Raw genomic sequence first — 16,974 nt, forward strand, 5'->3', positions numbered from 1 at the left:
GACATAATTTGCAGTTGAAAGATACTTTGAGTCTGTCTAAATACTAAAATCTGTTAAAAAAGAGATACACTGAAGAGTTTAGCATTGGTTAAAACTTCTTTGACTATGCTGTAGTTAATTTGTGCTAGACCTTGTTTTCATTCTGTCTTTTTCTGTCATGTCATAACAAGTCCTGTTCTCCTGTATCTTGAATATTTGCAATGGTAAGTTCCTCAGCTCAGCAGAAATTTTCTCTAGTAATGGGTCTGTCCCTCTTGTTCACTTGAATTATGTTTTTTCCTGAACATAGCTCCCACTGGTGCTCCTGAGAGCATTTCAAGATGATAAGCAATTTTTTCCCCTAGTATTATTTTCTTTCACCACCTATGGCTAACAAGCTCAGAAAACCAAGTAGAGAAAAATCCCTTTGCTTGAAGCAATGCAAACTTACAAGTGAGGTCCGTTTTCTTTTATAGCTATGAACCTGTGTTCTTTGAAGCACTTGATTTTAAATGAACAATATAAAATGTTGTTGCCTCTTCAGGCCTGCAGTTCTGGTTGCTTCCTAAAATGTGCTTATGATTATTATTTAAATCCATCAGTCTGTATTATGTTTTGGCTCCTTCCCATTTCAGGATATGATTCGACTGAGTAGACTGACCTGCTGGTTCCTATAGATTTCGCAACTTCAGAAGTCTTTGTAGTTGTTTTATGCCCTAATTTTGAGGTTGTAAGGTGCACATATCAGAAGTGCACTTGAGATTAAGTTCTTCCTTCCTGGGGCTCCGGAGGCTATTAAAAGTAAAACAGTGCTTCAGTTCTTAAAAGCACAATATCGTGTACACTTCTCAAGTTCTGTGAAGTCACTTACCTGCTGTTCCTCTGCTTACCTTGCAAATATTCCTTGTTTTTTTCTCAGAGCTTTCCCCACCCCTTCAGATTTTTGGATGAAGATTTGAGAGTACTTCATTCAGACCTTTCTCAACGTGTATGCACTAGTTAGGAAACTTGTCTTAGTTTTTGTTCGTGCTTTGAGCAGTGGCTGGTATCCAGAGCAGTGGATAGCACTGCATGAAGTTGTTCTAAACTCTCTGCCTTTGCATCTCCAAAATGTGACTGTGAAATGGAAGCTGAAGTACAGTTTCTAATTTAGTAATGATATTTTGCTCTTTTATAGCTCACCTTTTCTTATATTTGGCCACTGAATTACTCTGGGAATAATACCTGCCTATGGACTAGACCTTTATGCTAGGTACTGCATAAATACAGAGCAAAAGAGAGTTCCAGACACTTCCTATTCAGTTCTTTTGCTTATTTTACAGTTATTTTGTGTCTGGAATACTCAGACCTTTGGGGGAATAAATGCACTAAAGATGAGTGATACCTTATTAAATCAGTCATTTTTTATAATTTCTTATAACTAGGTTAGTAATCCATTTTATTAGGTACCTGAGGATACTACCTGGATGATCTCAGTAGGGAGGTTGTTGGTCTTGTGTAATTCAGCTTACGAACAAGGGCTTCCCAATGTATTTGTATTTGTGGGACCCAAGTCTAGAAATAGGACACAAAAGGGCAGACACAAACTGAATTCTTACATCTGTTGGATCATGAACTTGGAAATAACTGCTTGACTTAGAGGCAGATCCCATTATTCCTGTTACTGCATGATGATAAATACTCAGGTTACTCTGTAGAATCATATTTGCTGAACATACATGGGATCATCTTGGCTTATTTTCCTGTGAAGGTGTGTACAGATGTGCATTCCCTTACAAAGACAAATTCTGTAATGTAGTAAATATGTATCTAGGACTTTCTGTGCACAAATGAATAGGATGGAGTAGAACCAGGCAGGAATATAACAAAAATTAGTTACGCCTTAGTAACCACGAAACAGAATACATGGAAATACAGGGTACCCAGCTAACTGGAATGCTGTGCTGAAATTACTGTTGGATGAGCAATATCAGCTCAGGATAAATTAATTCCTCCTTCATTTAAAAAAAAAATGCCGCTGAGCTTCCCTTGAGCTCTTTGAGATCTCTGAAGATTGAATCTGTAGTATGAGGTAAGCAGTGCTTCTTTAACCATCAGGAACTGGTAGATGTGTAAAACTGGATCTGCTTGTGTCCCTTGGAAAGACTTGTGCCTTTTATTTGTCTTCCCTGAAGTGCAGGGTATTGGAGACTGTTCTCTTTTGGCATTCCAGTAGAAAAACAGAGAAATGGCGTTGAAGTCAGTTATTTTACAGAAGGATCAGTTGTGAGGACTTGTGAATCGTAATTATGGGCATCCTTCCCTGTTGAGCATGACAGATGCAGTGCAATAGCTCAAGTACCAGTTAAAGCACCCACTGCTGCTTGGGGTTAAGTAATTCTTCGGATCTGAGCTTTGGAGCAGTAAGAAGTTTTGACAGTGAAGTAGATGTGTTCCAAGTGTCCTGTCTTAAACATCAACTTTTGGTCAGGTGAAAGATACCTTTTTTCAAGAATAGCATTTGTGCCTAAACAGTGATTTGGGAGACTTAATCCCAACTGTTCTAAAGTCTACATTCAGGGATATGCCAGTAGCGTGTTGTGTATACTGCAGCTACAACTTGAGGTACTGGTTTGAAAAGAAATGAATGGAGGTGCTGAAAGCTCTTTTTGTAGTCACAAACCATAACGATATCAGGCTGTATCTGGCTCTCCACTAATTATGATTAAATGGTCAAGAAACTTCTTAAATTAAATGAACTATATTAACTTAAGGATGAGGTTGCTTCTTTAAGATTAGGTAAGCTGTACTCAGATATCAGGCAGAATTTGCAAAGTAAGGTTGTTCTTCAGTTTTCTGATGGAAAGATCTAATTATATCCTGTATAATGTGATAGAAAGATATTGATAATTTCTTGACTTTAAGACTTGGCTGTGAGGCAGGCGGAAGGCAGAGGCAAGAAGATAGTGCAGATATAATCGAGATTGTTTCTAGGCAGTCCTAAATAATTTGCTTTCTTTATCACCTGGGTTTATATATATCATGGTATGTTTGACACGTGCAGATGTATTGGGCACAGTCATTAAGAGAAAACAGTTGTTTGTTTTGTGGAAAAGTTGTTAGTGGCACTCTTTATTGACATAAGAGGCTGCTGCTTAATAAACATTATTTTGAGAAATGTAGCTGACTTTCAAATTTAAAAGTTATTGCCTAAAGACAAACTCTACTGACTCTTGCTTAGTCTCAAGTTTTTAAAAAAATATATCTATGAGAAAAATGAGCAGATTTCTTAATGTTTGCATTAATCTTTCTACAGTAGGCATTAAGAACTGGAGATATCCTGGAATAAAATTACTAGGACATTATTTCCTTGGATTTGGTATTTTGGAAATGTTCATTCAAGTCCTGAACGTACCTGACTATGCTGTTTCCTATATTTTTTGACGAAAAAGTTCAGCATTCAGGTATTTACAAAGAAGGTACTGAAGGCATACTGAAACAGAACAGTAAGAGCAATGCACATTGGGTTGCCTTTAGAGAAAAATTAATGGAGCCGTGATTAATTTCTTGGCTACATTCATAGTTTTCTACTCTTGCTCTGTGAACTGCAGCAAGAAGAGCTTTTAATAAATGGATGTTACTGAGTTTAAAAAATAATAAATGGTTATGCTGTGCTTTGGAAGTGAACCTGTGCTAACTTTATTGTAATTTAATGTTCAGAGCCATGTTTCCCAACTCTGTTTTGGGAGGAAAGTGAATAGAGTATTAAATACCGTTTTCTTTCCATCAAAGAAGGGATCTATGTTTAAGGATAATACATCCAGTCTGTGCACTGTCCTTTCAGATATGGTGGTGTCATAATGGCATGCCTAGCCATACCTTGTTAATACGTGTTATTCCTGGCTTGCTATTAATGTAGCTCTGGCATCACAAAAGTCAGATTTCTTCTTCAGACATGAAAGAAGTGACAGTGGGCTTAGTACTGGAAGGTATTTACAATGTGACTGGCCTAGGAAAAGAAACTGCAGGTTGGAGTTGCAAGTATTACAAATTCGTGTTTGCAAGGTGAATATCCATTGCTATTCTCAAATGCTTTTTCGCCATTTATGCATTTATTCTTTGTCATAAATGGTATTATTTTCATTTTACATCATCCAAAAGCAAGCTAAGTGTAGTACCAGTAAGAGGATAGAGCCTCTGACCAGAGGTGCTTATGCAGTAAAACTGATACCACAGCATGGGCAAGGATGGGTAGAAAAGCAGAACAGGACTTTACATGTTCTGTAATTATTTGTCAAAGCCTAATACTCAGTACAGAGGTAGAAAATTTTATGTATGCTAAGCAATTTTCTTTTTAAAAAAAAAAAAAAAAAAGCTTCAGTTTGTGCCTGTAAAAATGGCTCTTAATGAGAGAGAATAAAGAAGAAAGAGACATTCAGAATTTGCTCAGAAAATCTGGTAACAGAGCCATGAGCTTGAATGCAGATTTGGATAAAACAACTGGTTTGCCTGAGTCAGCTTTCAAAATAACAAGCAGTTGGAAACTCAGATTCAAACCTCATTTCCTAGTCCCTTGTGAGGACTGAAAAACTCCCTAGCCAGGAGTGAGTAGCATTCTGAAAGGATGACAGGAATCAGTCTAATTATTTAAATGATCCCATTATTCACCCTTGTAGCAGAATGTCTGAGGCCTCGATATTTTTATAATTGCATATGAAATACTTGATTATAAAGGAGTACAGCTGAGAATGGATACGGCGTAGAAAACACCAGTTCATGATTTTCCATACTGTGTCTTTAGAGGCAGTAACTGGGCTGGGAGCAGCGCGTAGTTTATAGTTTACTGCCATGACCCATTTAATCCTTACTTTTTTGAGATGCCAAGGGTACCTGTAGTAGTGCTCTCCGTAGCTTGGTTAGGGTTGGTAAATGGATTATCAGACTCTGCCTATGAAGTGTTTCACGTACATGATAATTCTTCATATTTGTAAAGTGGTTTGAGTTTCCCTCAAATGGAAAGTGGTAGATAGCATACAGAAAGCAGCTACTTTTCATGTGAACTTTAATCTATTTTTTTCTAATTCTAGTCTTTTTAATTGAGACTAGAGAGGAGTGCAAGCTGAAACACCTTTGCAATCACAGAAATTAGTGTGCTTGCATTTAGAGTTGTTGAGGTCAACAAAACAAGCTGTGGTTGTACTGAATTCTTTTAACAAATCTCACTTGGAGGAAGTTAATACAGAACATCGAAATATTTGTTTCCTGGCCCATGGTGTTTTTGTTTGTTCCTTTTTTTTTTTTTTTAATTACGCACTTGGAGGACTTTGACAGTGCGTGTTGAAGAGTTCTGTCTGATCAGACATTTGGTTATTGTAGTCACAACCCATAGCCATTGTACTCTGAGAAAATTTCTTAGGAAGTTCCTTGTAACTTAGAGATTGCCCGTCACCTCATGGCAATATAGGAGATTTTTTTCTAACTAAAATGTTCAATGGTTATAAATTTCTACTGATCCTGAATTCTAGGTTTCTGCTTGAAAGTGGTAAAAAAAAAAAAAAAAAGAAAAAAAAAAAAGAAAACATTCAAGCTTTTTTGAAAGCTCATTTTTAGTTCATGTACGTAGTCTTTGGCCCATATAGTGGATTATGGATTTGATAAGAATCAATTTATTGTTCCATCAACCAACATCTGAACTGTCTCACAGAAATATTAATGATAAAAATGCAGCTTTGTCCTCTGGGGTGACGTTATTTTTGCAGCAGGCATTGGAGCACTAAAGCCCAGTGAACGAGGTAACCCTGACACTTCCTTGCTGTTTAAGAAGCTTCCTCCCTTTTTCTTTGAGGAAAGCCCTGCCTCCTTCTTTATTGCTGGCTCCACACCTCACCCACCTTCCAGAAGAACTGTAAGCGTACAGTGCCACTGTAAAGGTAGCAATGTGCAGACTGAGAACTCCCATAGGTGCAAAATAGGGCTAGTTGTTAGCACTGGGAAGAGATCTTAACGCTAATGGTTGGAGCTGGGAGTCCACGTATCTTAAAAATTTAGACTTTCTTTTAGTTGGACAGCCTCAGGCAATAACAGACAGTAACAGCAGTTTAATTGGAATTAGCTATCTGTATAAGGAGAACTAAAAGGGAGAGTTATCTCGTAGGCTGAAAATACCTGGTTACATTCTGGAAGGTGCTAAGCCATCTCTTTTTTTTTTTTTTTTTTTTTTTTTTTCCCCAGTGACTTTATCTCTGAAGAGCTCTAACCAAGCTTTCAGGTCCCGTTCTGTTAAGAGCAGTGTACAGTGAGCAGCTTGTCAACTGGCCATTCAGACATTTAAAGCTATAAATACAGGAAATGGAGGAAACTGTTATATTTTTGCCTACCTCAGTTTTCCTCAATTCAAGGCATTCTTAACTAACAGTCCTGCTTTAGCAGTCTAAAGGTTTTCCCATCTAAGGTTGCTCACAGAATATTTTGTTGTGGTATTAATGGGTTCCTAAAATAAAAAGCTATGAAAGCTCTGACTTATTTCATAGGCCAATGTAGAGTACTAAGAATTCATGTGTGACTGCAGTTGAATGCAAGAAGCATCTTGCTCACTGAAGAGGTACTCCTACATTCATTACAAGACTGACACAAATCTTAAAGCTCAACTTAGCAGATTTCAAATCAGTTAGAATATATACGCCTAAAACATAAATTGTGGTTTAAGTACCTCAGCATAGGAGGTAGATTTCATCTAAACGCAAACACTTTACAGAAAGTTATTTCCAGATGCAGTTGATTACTCCTATAATAGTTGTTACATCTGTTTTTTTTTGTTTTGTTTTTTTTTACATGCTTTTTAAGTTTGTCAGTATCTAGCTTTATGGCCAGCCTCATTTAAGAACAAACCAGACAAACTGTGGTAGTTTCCTCAGTTAATGGTACAGCTCTGATACTGAATTATGGGTAAAATGAGAGAAAATAATTAAAAGTGCAACTCTTCATCAAACAAAACACATTTGACTTAAACCTTTTCTCTTACTTTCTTTTTCAATAGAAACTATGTTCCAACTTCCTGTCAACAACCTTGGCAGTTTAAGAAAGGCCCGGAAAACTGTGAAAAAAATACTTAGTGACATTGGTTTGGAATACTGTAAGGAACATATAGAAGTAAGTATGATACCTCCCTCCCAAGTGCTTTAGAGTTAGAATGTTCAAACATCAGTGGGACTGTGAGGTCTTTGTGTGACTTTTTTGGTTTTGGGCCTGTTTCATGAAATACTGATTTTTTACTGTAAATTTTGAAGGGTGTTCCTAGAATCCCCTGTATCAGATTCCCATACCTTAGTCCTGTGTTTTCATCAGCTTCTGAGAATGGTTCTAGGATTCCTTTTGAGCCATGTTGGTCAGGCATTGCTACCTCTGCACTACCTTTTTAAAACCTGTACAAAATGGGATTTAATTAATAACTTGAGCTAAAATGTACTTGTAAACACTTAGAAAGTTTAGCAGAGACAAGATACAATTCAGGCTATATATGATTGACCTGGTATATCCTGTAGATAGGTTGTCCTTCATTTTCCTTGGATTCCTAAAAATAATATTTACTAACTGAACACTTAGGAATAAAGCAAGAACTAGATGTGGTAGAGGATGATGTTGTTGGACAGAAGATGGTTCTGAGATTTTCATGGAATGCTTGTTGGTGCTGAACCATAGGTAATCAATTTAAAGAATCACGTATGTACATATCTTAGTTTCTAGAAGGGAAAGGTATTTGTACTGCTCTGCTGGACAAACTTTGTAACTGTTCTTTCAAAAAGGCAGCTCTCTCCTGAGCATGACCTTCAGAGTATGGACAATTCATACAGTTGTTTAGAGTACCCAAGGAACTGTGACTTGTTTGCTTGTCTTTTCTATTAGTATCTCTTTAAAGAGCATTCAAGTGAGATCCTTTAAGAGAAAGAAATACCTGACCTTCCTCTTTGGGAAATTCTGGTGGAGCAAATACGGTTTTTAAGGGTATAATTGTGATATATTGAATATATTGAATATATAATGAATATAATGAATATATTGAATGAAATATTGATAATTGGGACAATGTTACTTTTAAGCATTAATTTCAGTGGAAATAATATTTTAAGATCCTTATGTGCTGCTGACATTTATATGCCAAAGATGAAACGTATTTAATTAGATTTTTTTTTCAAACAGGAATTGGGCTACTAAAACATCATACATGTAGTCAAACTTTTATCTGAATTCCTGTGTAAAATAAATTTAAATAACAAAACCAACAAAAAAAATCACGAAGTTTGTGTTACAGGACCTATAAGATCTTAAACGTGTAGCATTAACCAGCTATTACTATTTCAGTGACTGCTTTTGAAAATAGGGTGGGTATGTAATGACAGCCTTGGGCTAATTAGGAGAATGTGTAAAGAAAAAAAAAATAATTCATGTGTTTTATATTATTGAGACTATTTACAGCTATTTACCTCCAAATAATGCATTTAAATATACAGATTTCCTTGAATTAATGTTCTCTACTATTTGCCAGCAGCACTTGAGAGAGGATCGCATGGATGCTTGCAAGAGTTGCTTAAGGGAGCAGTTGGTCTTGGGTTTTGATTATCTGTGCTCTCTTCCCATCTTCCCCTTCTCTAGGATTTTAAGCAGTTTGAACCTAATGACTTCTATTTGAAAAACACTACATGGGAAGATGTAGGATTGTGGGACCCGTCGCTTACAAAAAATCAGGTTGGTAATGGTTTATCTTGACAAATCCAGTTCTAAAGATGGTTAAAGGGTATTCTGCAATTATGCCAAGAGCTTTCCCTGCAGTTTTACCCATTGCTCAGTTGCCTTCACTTTAACAGATAGCAAAACCCCTTTTTTTCTTTTCATTTTTTTAGAAGCAATGATCTCAGTCTTTTAGTACGTATTGATAGCCGAATATTGAAGAAAGCATTGGTGACAAAATCTTATCCTTTGACAACTGCATGCTAATAGGCCATCTGTTTTCAAGCTTAGTACAAATTCACCTTCCTTCCAGTCAGATCAACTATTTTGTATTTTGTGTTTAATTTTGTTACCTTTTCTTAAATATGTTTTAATCATTTCAGAAAAACTTTAAATGAACCTATCTAACAGCCTCTCTCTCCACTATTGTTGTAGCTGTTTGCCACATCTGAGGATTCTCATAATCTGACTGAGGTTTGGTTTAGACATATGCAGTTCTACACAGTGAATTAAATGACACTAGAAGTCTTCCTTTTTAGATACTTGAGTCAGTAATAAAGGAGATCTGAATTGACCTGGAAGTAGGAGGGAATGATACTATTACAGTTATTTATTTGATTTTCCTGGTTTAACACATAGTGTATTAAGGTATAGATTGCAATAGGATCTACGAATGGTGCAATATAGAGTAATGTCAGCATTTACAGAACGGTGAGAAGGTGAGAAATCTCTCTATAAAATAAGCCCTTTCTTCAGCATCTGAAAGACTGGGTATTGTTTGTTACAGGAAATGGGAAACCATATTATGATGGATTTCTAGTGGTGGTGTTGGTCTAAAAATAGCCCTTTATTACTGTGTTCCATAAAATACACTGATGTTGTGCTTTTTTCTACTTAATTCCAGAATAAGAACCTTAATATAAAAGGAGACAGTGTTTTAGTTTTTGTATCGCGTCTCCAGCCTACCAGATGTGAGGCTTCAGAAGGTGGACAGAAGCATATATTCCTACTTATACAAAGGAAGTCTACAGCTCTAGCTACTTTAAATCATCTGTGTGTAACATGTTTGACACACATGACGAATGTTTGTAACTATGTGAATTTCATATCTTAACTCATCTGAAATGTCAGATTGCTTGTGGCTATCTCTGAGGCCAGTGCAGTTTTAGTTCCTGTTACAACAGATGACAAGAACTGCATCAGCAACGTGTTAAATATAACAGATTGAGGGAGCAGGGAAAGTAGGCAAGTATGGAACTTTCAAATATCCCTTTTTTTTCCTTCCCCCCATCCAAGATTGTTTTAGAGTTCAGGATTGTGCTTTGATCAGAAGGAAAAGGTATGGTTGCTTTAAGGGCTTGTGTGGCCTTAGTATGTAACTTAGCTTAACTCTGTTTGCACACCAAAAATAAGTTTTGAAGAGTGTGTTTCATCTTACAGTTTGTAATAGATTAGGAGACTGAACTAGCTAATGTTTTGTATTTGTCTTACACCTATGAATGTTTAGCAAATTTTGATGGGAAGTAACTCAGGTCTTGATACTGTCTCATTGGACTCCAACAACCATGCTTTCTTTTGCCCCCCAAAAAATGAGATTATGGTGAACTTGTCCGTGCTCAGCTGCAGGGAATGCAGCTTCTGTTGGCTGGAGGAGAAAGATGTTTATGATCTAGCCTTACATGCTGGGTTTACGGTTAAACTCTTGAAGACCTTTTATACTGGCGCTTAGCACCTCATGTATGTTCAGATGATGAACTTGGCCTAATCTGTAGGCCCAAAATTGCAGGGAATAAATCTAAATGTTTGAGGTGGTTGCAGTAGGTTGTGAGACTATAGTTGTTTAGAGAAATTCACAGAATTTCCGTTTTTAAAAACTGCTTTTCCATATTCAGTTTCTGCTTTGTTGTTTGTTTTAAGGACTATCGGACAAAGCCCTTTTGCTGCAGTGCATGTCCATTTTCCTCGAAGTTCTTTTCAGCCTACAAAAGCCACTTCCGGAATGTTCATAGTGAAGACTTTGAAAATCGGATTCTCCTTAATTGTCCTTACTGTACTTTCAATGCGGACAAAAAGACTTTGGAAACGCACATTAAAATATTTCATGCTCCAAATGCCAATACACCAAGTGGAGGCATCAGCACTTTTAAAGATAAAAACAAACATGATAGCCTTAAACCTAAGCAGGCTGACAGTGTAGAACAAGCTGTTTATTACTGTAAGAAGTGCACTTACCGAGATCCTCTGTATGAAATAGTTAGAAAGCACATTTACAGGGAACATTTTCAGCATGTAGCTGCTCCTTACGTAGCAAAGGGAGGTGAGAAGTCGCTCAATGGTGCAGTTCCATTAAGTTCCAGTACCCGGGAGGAGGGTAGTATTCACTGCAAACGATGCCTTTTTATGCCGAAATCATACGAAGCTTTAGTACAGCATGTTATCGAAGACCACGAACGTATAGGATATCAGGTAACTGCAATGATAGGTCACACTAATGTAGTGGTTCCAAGATCGAAACCTTTGATGCTAATAGCTCCAAAACCACAGGATAAAAAGCCTATGGGACTCCCTCAGAGGATGGGTCCCCTTTCCCCTGGAAGTGTTCGATCTCTTTCATCCCAACAGATGATGAACAGACTCACTATACCAAAGCCTACGTTAAATTCCGCAGGAGTGAATATGATGTCAAACGTTCACCTACAGCAAAACAACTACGGAGTCAAATCAGTACCGCCAAGCTATGTTGGTCAGCCAGGGGGGAGGCTAAACTTAAGTGGTAATGCACCAGTTTCTCTTTCACAGCAGTCTCAAACAATGAAACAGTTTTCAAGTGGCAATGGAAGGCCTTACACGCTTGGAGGGGAACAGAGGTCACAGGCCTCAGCAAGATACTCTCTTCAGTCTGCCAATTCGTCCTCTCTTTCATCAGCCCAGTTGAAACAAACATCATTATCTCAGTCACAGGCAGCTTCAAGAGTATTAGGTCAGTCTGGCTCAAAATCTCCCGTAGCTGCTACAGGTCCTTCTGCTGTCAATACATCATCCACACAAAAGTGGAAAATCTGTACAATCTGTAATGAGCTGTTTCCTGAAAATGTGTATAGTGTCCACTTTGAAAAGGAGCACAAGGCTGAAAAGGTGCCTGCAGTAGCTAACTATATAATGAAAATACACAATTTCACTAGCAAATGTCTATACTGTAATCGCTATTTACCCACTGATACATTGCTTAACCATATGCTAATACACGGTCTGTCTTGTCCGTATTGCCGGTCAACCTTCAATGATGTTGAAAAGATGGCTGCTCATATGCGAATGGTTCATGTTGATGAAGAAATGGGACCTAAGACTGATTCCACTCTAACATTTGATTTGACGCTGCAGCAGGGCAGTCACACGAACATCCATCTACTTGTAACCACCTACAACTTGAGAGATGCTCCTGCTGAATCTGTAGCTTACCATGCTCAGAATACTCCCCCCGTTCCTCCCAAACCACAGCCAAAAATGCAGGAGAAGTCTGATGTACCTGTAAAAAGTTCCCCACAAGCGGCAGTTCCCTACAAAAAAGACGTAGGGAAAACTCTGTGTCCTCTGTGCTTTTCAATCCTAAAAGGACCCATCTCTGATGCACTTGCACATCATTTACGAGAGAGGCATCAAGTTATTCAGACAGTTCATCCAGTTGAGAAAAAGCTAACCTACAAATGCATTCATTGCCTTGGTGTATATACCAGTAACATGACTGCCTCAACTATAACGCTGCACCTTGTTCACTGCAGAGGTGTTGGGAAGACTCAGAACGGCCAGGACAAAGGTACTTCGTCATCTCGGCTAGGCCAGTCTCCAGCTGTAGCACCTGTAAAACGTACTTACGAACACATGGAGTTCTCCCTGATGAAAAGAAGGAAAATGGATGATGATGACTCCCCCTCTGCCTTTGAGGAGAAGCCTGAAGAACCTGTAGTTCTAGCATTGGACCCCAAGGGTCATGAAGATGATTCCTACGAAGCCAGGAAAACATTTCTCACAAAGTATTTTAATAAGCAACCATATCCCACTAGGAGAGAGATTGAAAAGCTGGCTGCCAGTTTGTGGCTCTGGAAGTCTGATATCGCGTCTCACTTTAGCAACAAAAGGAAGAAATGTGTTAGAGATTGTGAAAAATATAAACCTGGTGTGTTGCTTGGTTTCAACATGAAAGAACTAAACAAAGTTAAGCACGAAATGGATTTTGATGCTGAATGGCTGTTTGAAAACCACGATGAAAAGAATTCCAGAGTCAATGTTAGTAAGACTGTTGACAAAAAAATAAACATAGAAAAAGACAATGAAAGTTCCTCAGACAGCTATGAGAATATAGAAGAGGAATACAATGAAAGCGGTAGTCCATTTGGTCCACATATTTCTGACATTGGTGGGAAAGCCTCTTCTGATAGCACAGTGGAGAACCCAGATGACAGCATATCCAAGGAAATCATTGAAGAAAATACTTTACAGTCTCCAGAGAAATCTGATCAAAAACAAGAGGAAAGCTCTAAATATGAAGAGATTTCTGCTGACGAGCCAACAAAACTGGTGGGTGATGTTTCAGATAGTGAAGGTGATCAGGATGAGCAAGATGATGCTGTTGAATGGAAAGATGGAGCTTCGCAGTCTGAAAGTGGGCCTGGTTCTCAGCAGGTTTCAGATTTTGAAGATAATACATCAGAAGTAAAACCAGAAGTGTGGACAGATGAATCCTCCCAAAGTGAAGATGCTGGTAGCAGTAAACCGACTGTTGAGACAAAAGAGGGTGGATCTGAAAGTGATGAAGAACAGTCAAAGTGGAAGAATCGTTCCTATGGAAAAGTAGAAGAGTTTTGGTCTAAGGACCAGTCGCAATGGAAAAATGCATCAGAGATTGAGGAGAGCTTGTCAAATCAGCAGATGGAATGGCAGAATAGCACAATTGACAGTGAGGACGGAGATCAGTTTGACAGCGTGACTGACGGGGTAGCAGAACCAATTCACAGCAGCTTAACTGGTGTGGAGCTGAGTAGCCAGCAAGCATAAGCTGCTTGATGCAGAAGTGTCAGTAATACCCGCTCTACAACTGTCTAAACACTTTCATTTCAGTATGACTGCTAAGCTTAAATTCTAACTGGTACTGCCTTTCAAGTGCTAGGTCATGGTGAGTGGTGTTCGAGGCCGCTGTTACTCCAGTGGTTCTGTAAGGATGCTGTTGGCTAATCTCGCTTGAGAATACCTGCTGGGACGAGCACAGTAACTTAATGTGAAAACAGATAAGCCGGTGGCTCCAGAATGCACACAGAGAAAAGCAGAGGTTTGTTTTATCTGCATTTTCAACATTTATTTCACTCTTGTACATGTTCAGTTGTATGTCTTTTTAAACATTACCCTTTTTCACATGGTAGTGTAGGGCCAACGTACAAACTACCAGTTCAACGTGTATAGTAGACTATGGGGAAATTGATTTTTTTCATGTATCATTCTGAATAGTTGAAATGTATATTTGTACAGTCTTTTAGACCTATTCAAGTGAAGCTTATGAAATTGTTCTTGTGTACCCATCATAGATTTGTTTCTCTTTTTTAGTGTTGCCCTGCTGTGTAATAAATGCTGTATCTAGTTTACCTAGCAAAAGCTTGAAACTGCTATAGTATGACTTTTGACAAACTTAGTTTTTGCACATAACCTTGTACAATCTCAAAAACAGAGGCCAGCAACATAAAATATATCTGGACTCTATTGTATTATAGAATTTTCTTGTTCTGAATATCCTTGACATTACAACTGATGATAAACGTATTTCAGAGCCATTTTCTGAAATCTTTTAAGCTAAAAAAGAAAAATCACATGCAAGAAACAAGTTTGCAGCTACTAATTTTGACACCTTTTAGATCTGTATAAAAGTGTATTGTGTTGAAGCAGCACACTGAAACAAAAGTGCTGTGTTTTGGATATTTAGTTTTATCTTTAGTTAACACCAACAAGGTGTTGTATTCATTTATACCATCTAATATATGACACACTGTTGTAGTATGTATAATTTTGTGATCTTTATTTCCCTTTGTATTCTTCATTTAAGCATCTAAATAAATTGCTGTATTGTGCTTAATGTAAATATTTGCTTTATTACATGCAAGTGCCACATGCCTGTTTGGTAAATCCCGCAGTGCTACATTTTTTTTTTTTTTCCCCTTGTCCAAAAAGTGCTCCACAGCTCTGCAGGAGCATGTATGTATAGTATTTTCTTACTGGATAGACTGATGTCTTCAAGGACATTGAAAAATCCTACAAAACTAACTTTGTCTGAATTTGTCTTTAGCATTCTAGAACACTACTTTATAAATAAAGTTATAGTGGTTGTAGTTCTGCATCCTTGAGAAACAGTCTATGAACTACTTGCATTTTTCATCCCTTTATATACTAATGAAGATCCTTTCACATATTAAAAAGTTACCTAGAACTTTGTCTCCCTCTGAAGCACTGTGCATTCAGGGTAGGGGATAGGGAAGGTATTTGAATACTTATCATTTAAACACAAAGGAGCATGCCTTGCAAGCTACAGCTTTTTTTTTTTTTTTTTTTTTTAAAGAAAAAGTAATTTGAATACTTAAACTGATTTTTATGTTTAAGATTTATTATTGGTTTGGTCATTTTGGCATTCTGGCAAGTGTGCAATACAAGACAGCTACATACCCAAAACTTCACTGAGATAATCAGTTACAGAAGGGATTTAATTGTGTTGAGAACAAAGCTATTGTTAAGTACAGCAATGAGCCTGATTTAGGCATATGTCTAATAAAATAACAAAATACTTTCTTAACAAGAATTAAATTTACTTGTGAAATTGTCATGAATGTGCTAAAGGAGGAAGTAGTTTTGTTCAGCATTTTAAGTAGCAAAACTGTTTCACAGAGATCTTTAGAAATGTATACATTTCTATAGCAATTTTGGGTAAGTATAAACTGTACTTTCCACTACTATAACAAACAAGCTACTATATAAGCCAAATCCAAAAATATTTTTATCTTCTCCTGTTCTGCAACTAACTTGTGCTGCTGACATTCTTTGGAAAGAGTATTCCTTTTTTGTTGTTTGTGTCTGAAAACAGTTACCTTTAGCTGAAGATGATTTAGCTTTGCTTATGGATCTTTTTTACCCTTTCACAGAAGGCTTCCGTACTGCTTTTTTAACTGAGAGGTAGAGATGTTGGACTGGGTCCTACCGATACGCTCGTGTTAAGGTAACTTTTAGGAACAATACAGGAAAAATGTTTTTGATGTTTACATCAGTAGATGAGCTCTTAGGGCCTCTCTGTCTTAAAAGGAAAACTAGAGCCTCAAAACAAGAGCCTCAACTCTCATTTTGTTATCAGGCTTTATAATCTCTTGCATGGAAAATACCTTTACAGTAAGGTCAAATGAGACTTAACTACTCCTTATAGATACCAGGTGGTGTTTCTTTTCCAGCAACACCAACTATTTGGAGTCCCAGAAAAGGCTGTTCCCTGACAAGAATACTTGGTTGTGTTCCTGTTGCACAAGGGACTGTCTGAATACATGACATTTCAGAATTTGTTGAGTGTCGTTTCACCTAGGCTTTAAGAGGTTAATTTAGAAAACAAAAAAACAAAAACCAAAAACCACACAACTTAAAGGTTGCTGCACTACCATTTAAGAGCTTTTTTATCTGTTAAGTAAAAATCACTTTATGACTTTGCATCATATTTGTCTCAGTATCCATCAAGGTTACTTCACATTGGTGAAGTTTACAGTTCAGGCCAAATTTCTAAAGTCTGAGCTCCTGGTTGTAGTCAGTGAATAGTGAGACTGAAATATGAAGTCATTAGAAGTGTTTTATTTGCCAGAAAATGCCATTAATAAGAAATACAATTTTATGTAGTGATTAAAGGTCTTGCATAAAAATGTTACTTACCAGAAATATTAAGGATAGGGTTGTTTCACTTTTAGCATAAGCCTTGAGTATTTCAAACAAGTTACTTTTAAAATCTGAGTATTAGTCTAGGCAAGAATTCCTTTCTAGATTTGAGGCAAACCACACATTTTGTTTTTGAGGAAGTCAAAAAGCAGAAGAGGAACAGCCCAATAAAACTAGAGAAACCTTAAATCCAGTTTGCGTAATCTTAGGTTATCGCACTATTATAGTTGTGTGAGGTGGAAGTTACCCAGTGTTTACATACCTTACTAAAGTTCTTTAGCAGAACTCCAGAAACATGCCAGCTGTGTATGCAGAGTAGCCAGCTCAAGCTGACCCATTAAGTCTGCT

General features: G+C 37.4%; 2 protein-coding genes across 10 annotated transcripts in view; one reads left to right on the top strand and one right to left on the bottom strand.

Annotated features, from left to right (window-relative positions):
• The window catches only part of ADNP (activity dependent neuroprotector homeobox), a 31,392-nt gene extending 16,597 nt beyond the window's left edge, over positions 1–14,795 (top strand). For all 5 annotated transcript variants that reach the window (XM_082773068.1, XM_082773070.1, XM_082773067.1 and 2 more), the window contains 3 exons: positions 6,995–7,107; positions 8,608–8,700; positions 10,600–14,795. In XM_082773068.1, the coding sequence (XP_082629194.1) occupies positions 6,995–7,107; positions 8,608–8,700; positions 10,600–13,734 (3,341 nt within the window). In that variant the 3' untranslated portion in view covers positions 13,735–14,795. The remainder of the gene's footprint in view (positions 1–6,994; positions 7,108–8,607; positions 8,701–10,599) is intronic.
• Positions 1–16,974, bottom strand: part of BCAS4 (breast carcinoma amplified sequence 4) — a 74,774-nt gene that overhangs the window by 15,959 nt on the left and 41,841 nt on the right. The gene's annotated exons all lie outside the window — the stretch shown is intronic.

Source organism: Aythya marila (genome assembly GCF_965140915.1).
Source record: "Aythya marila genome assembly, chromosome: 16".
Taxonomy (NCBI): domain Eukaryota; kingdom Metazoa; phylum Chordata; class Aves; order Anseriformes; family Anatidae; genus Aythya; species Aythya marila.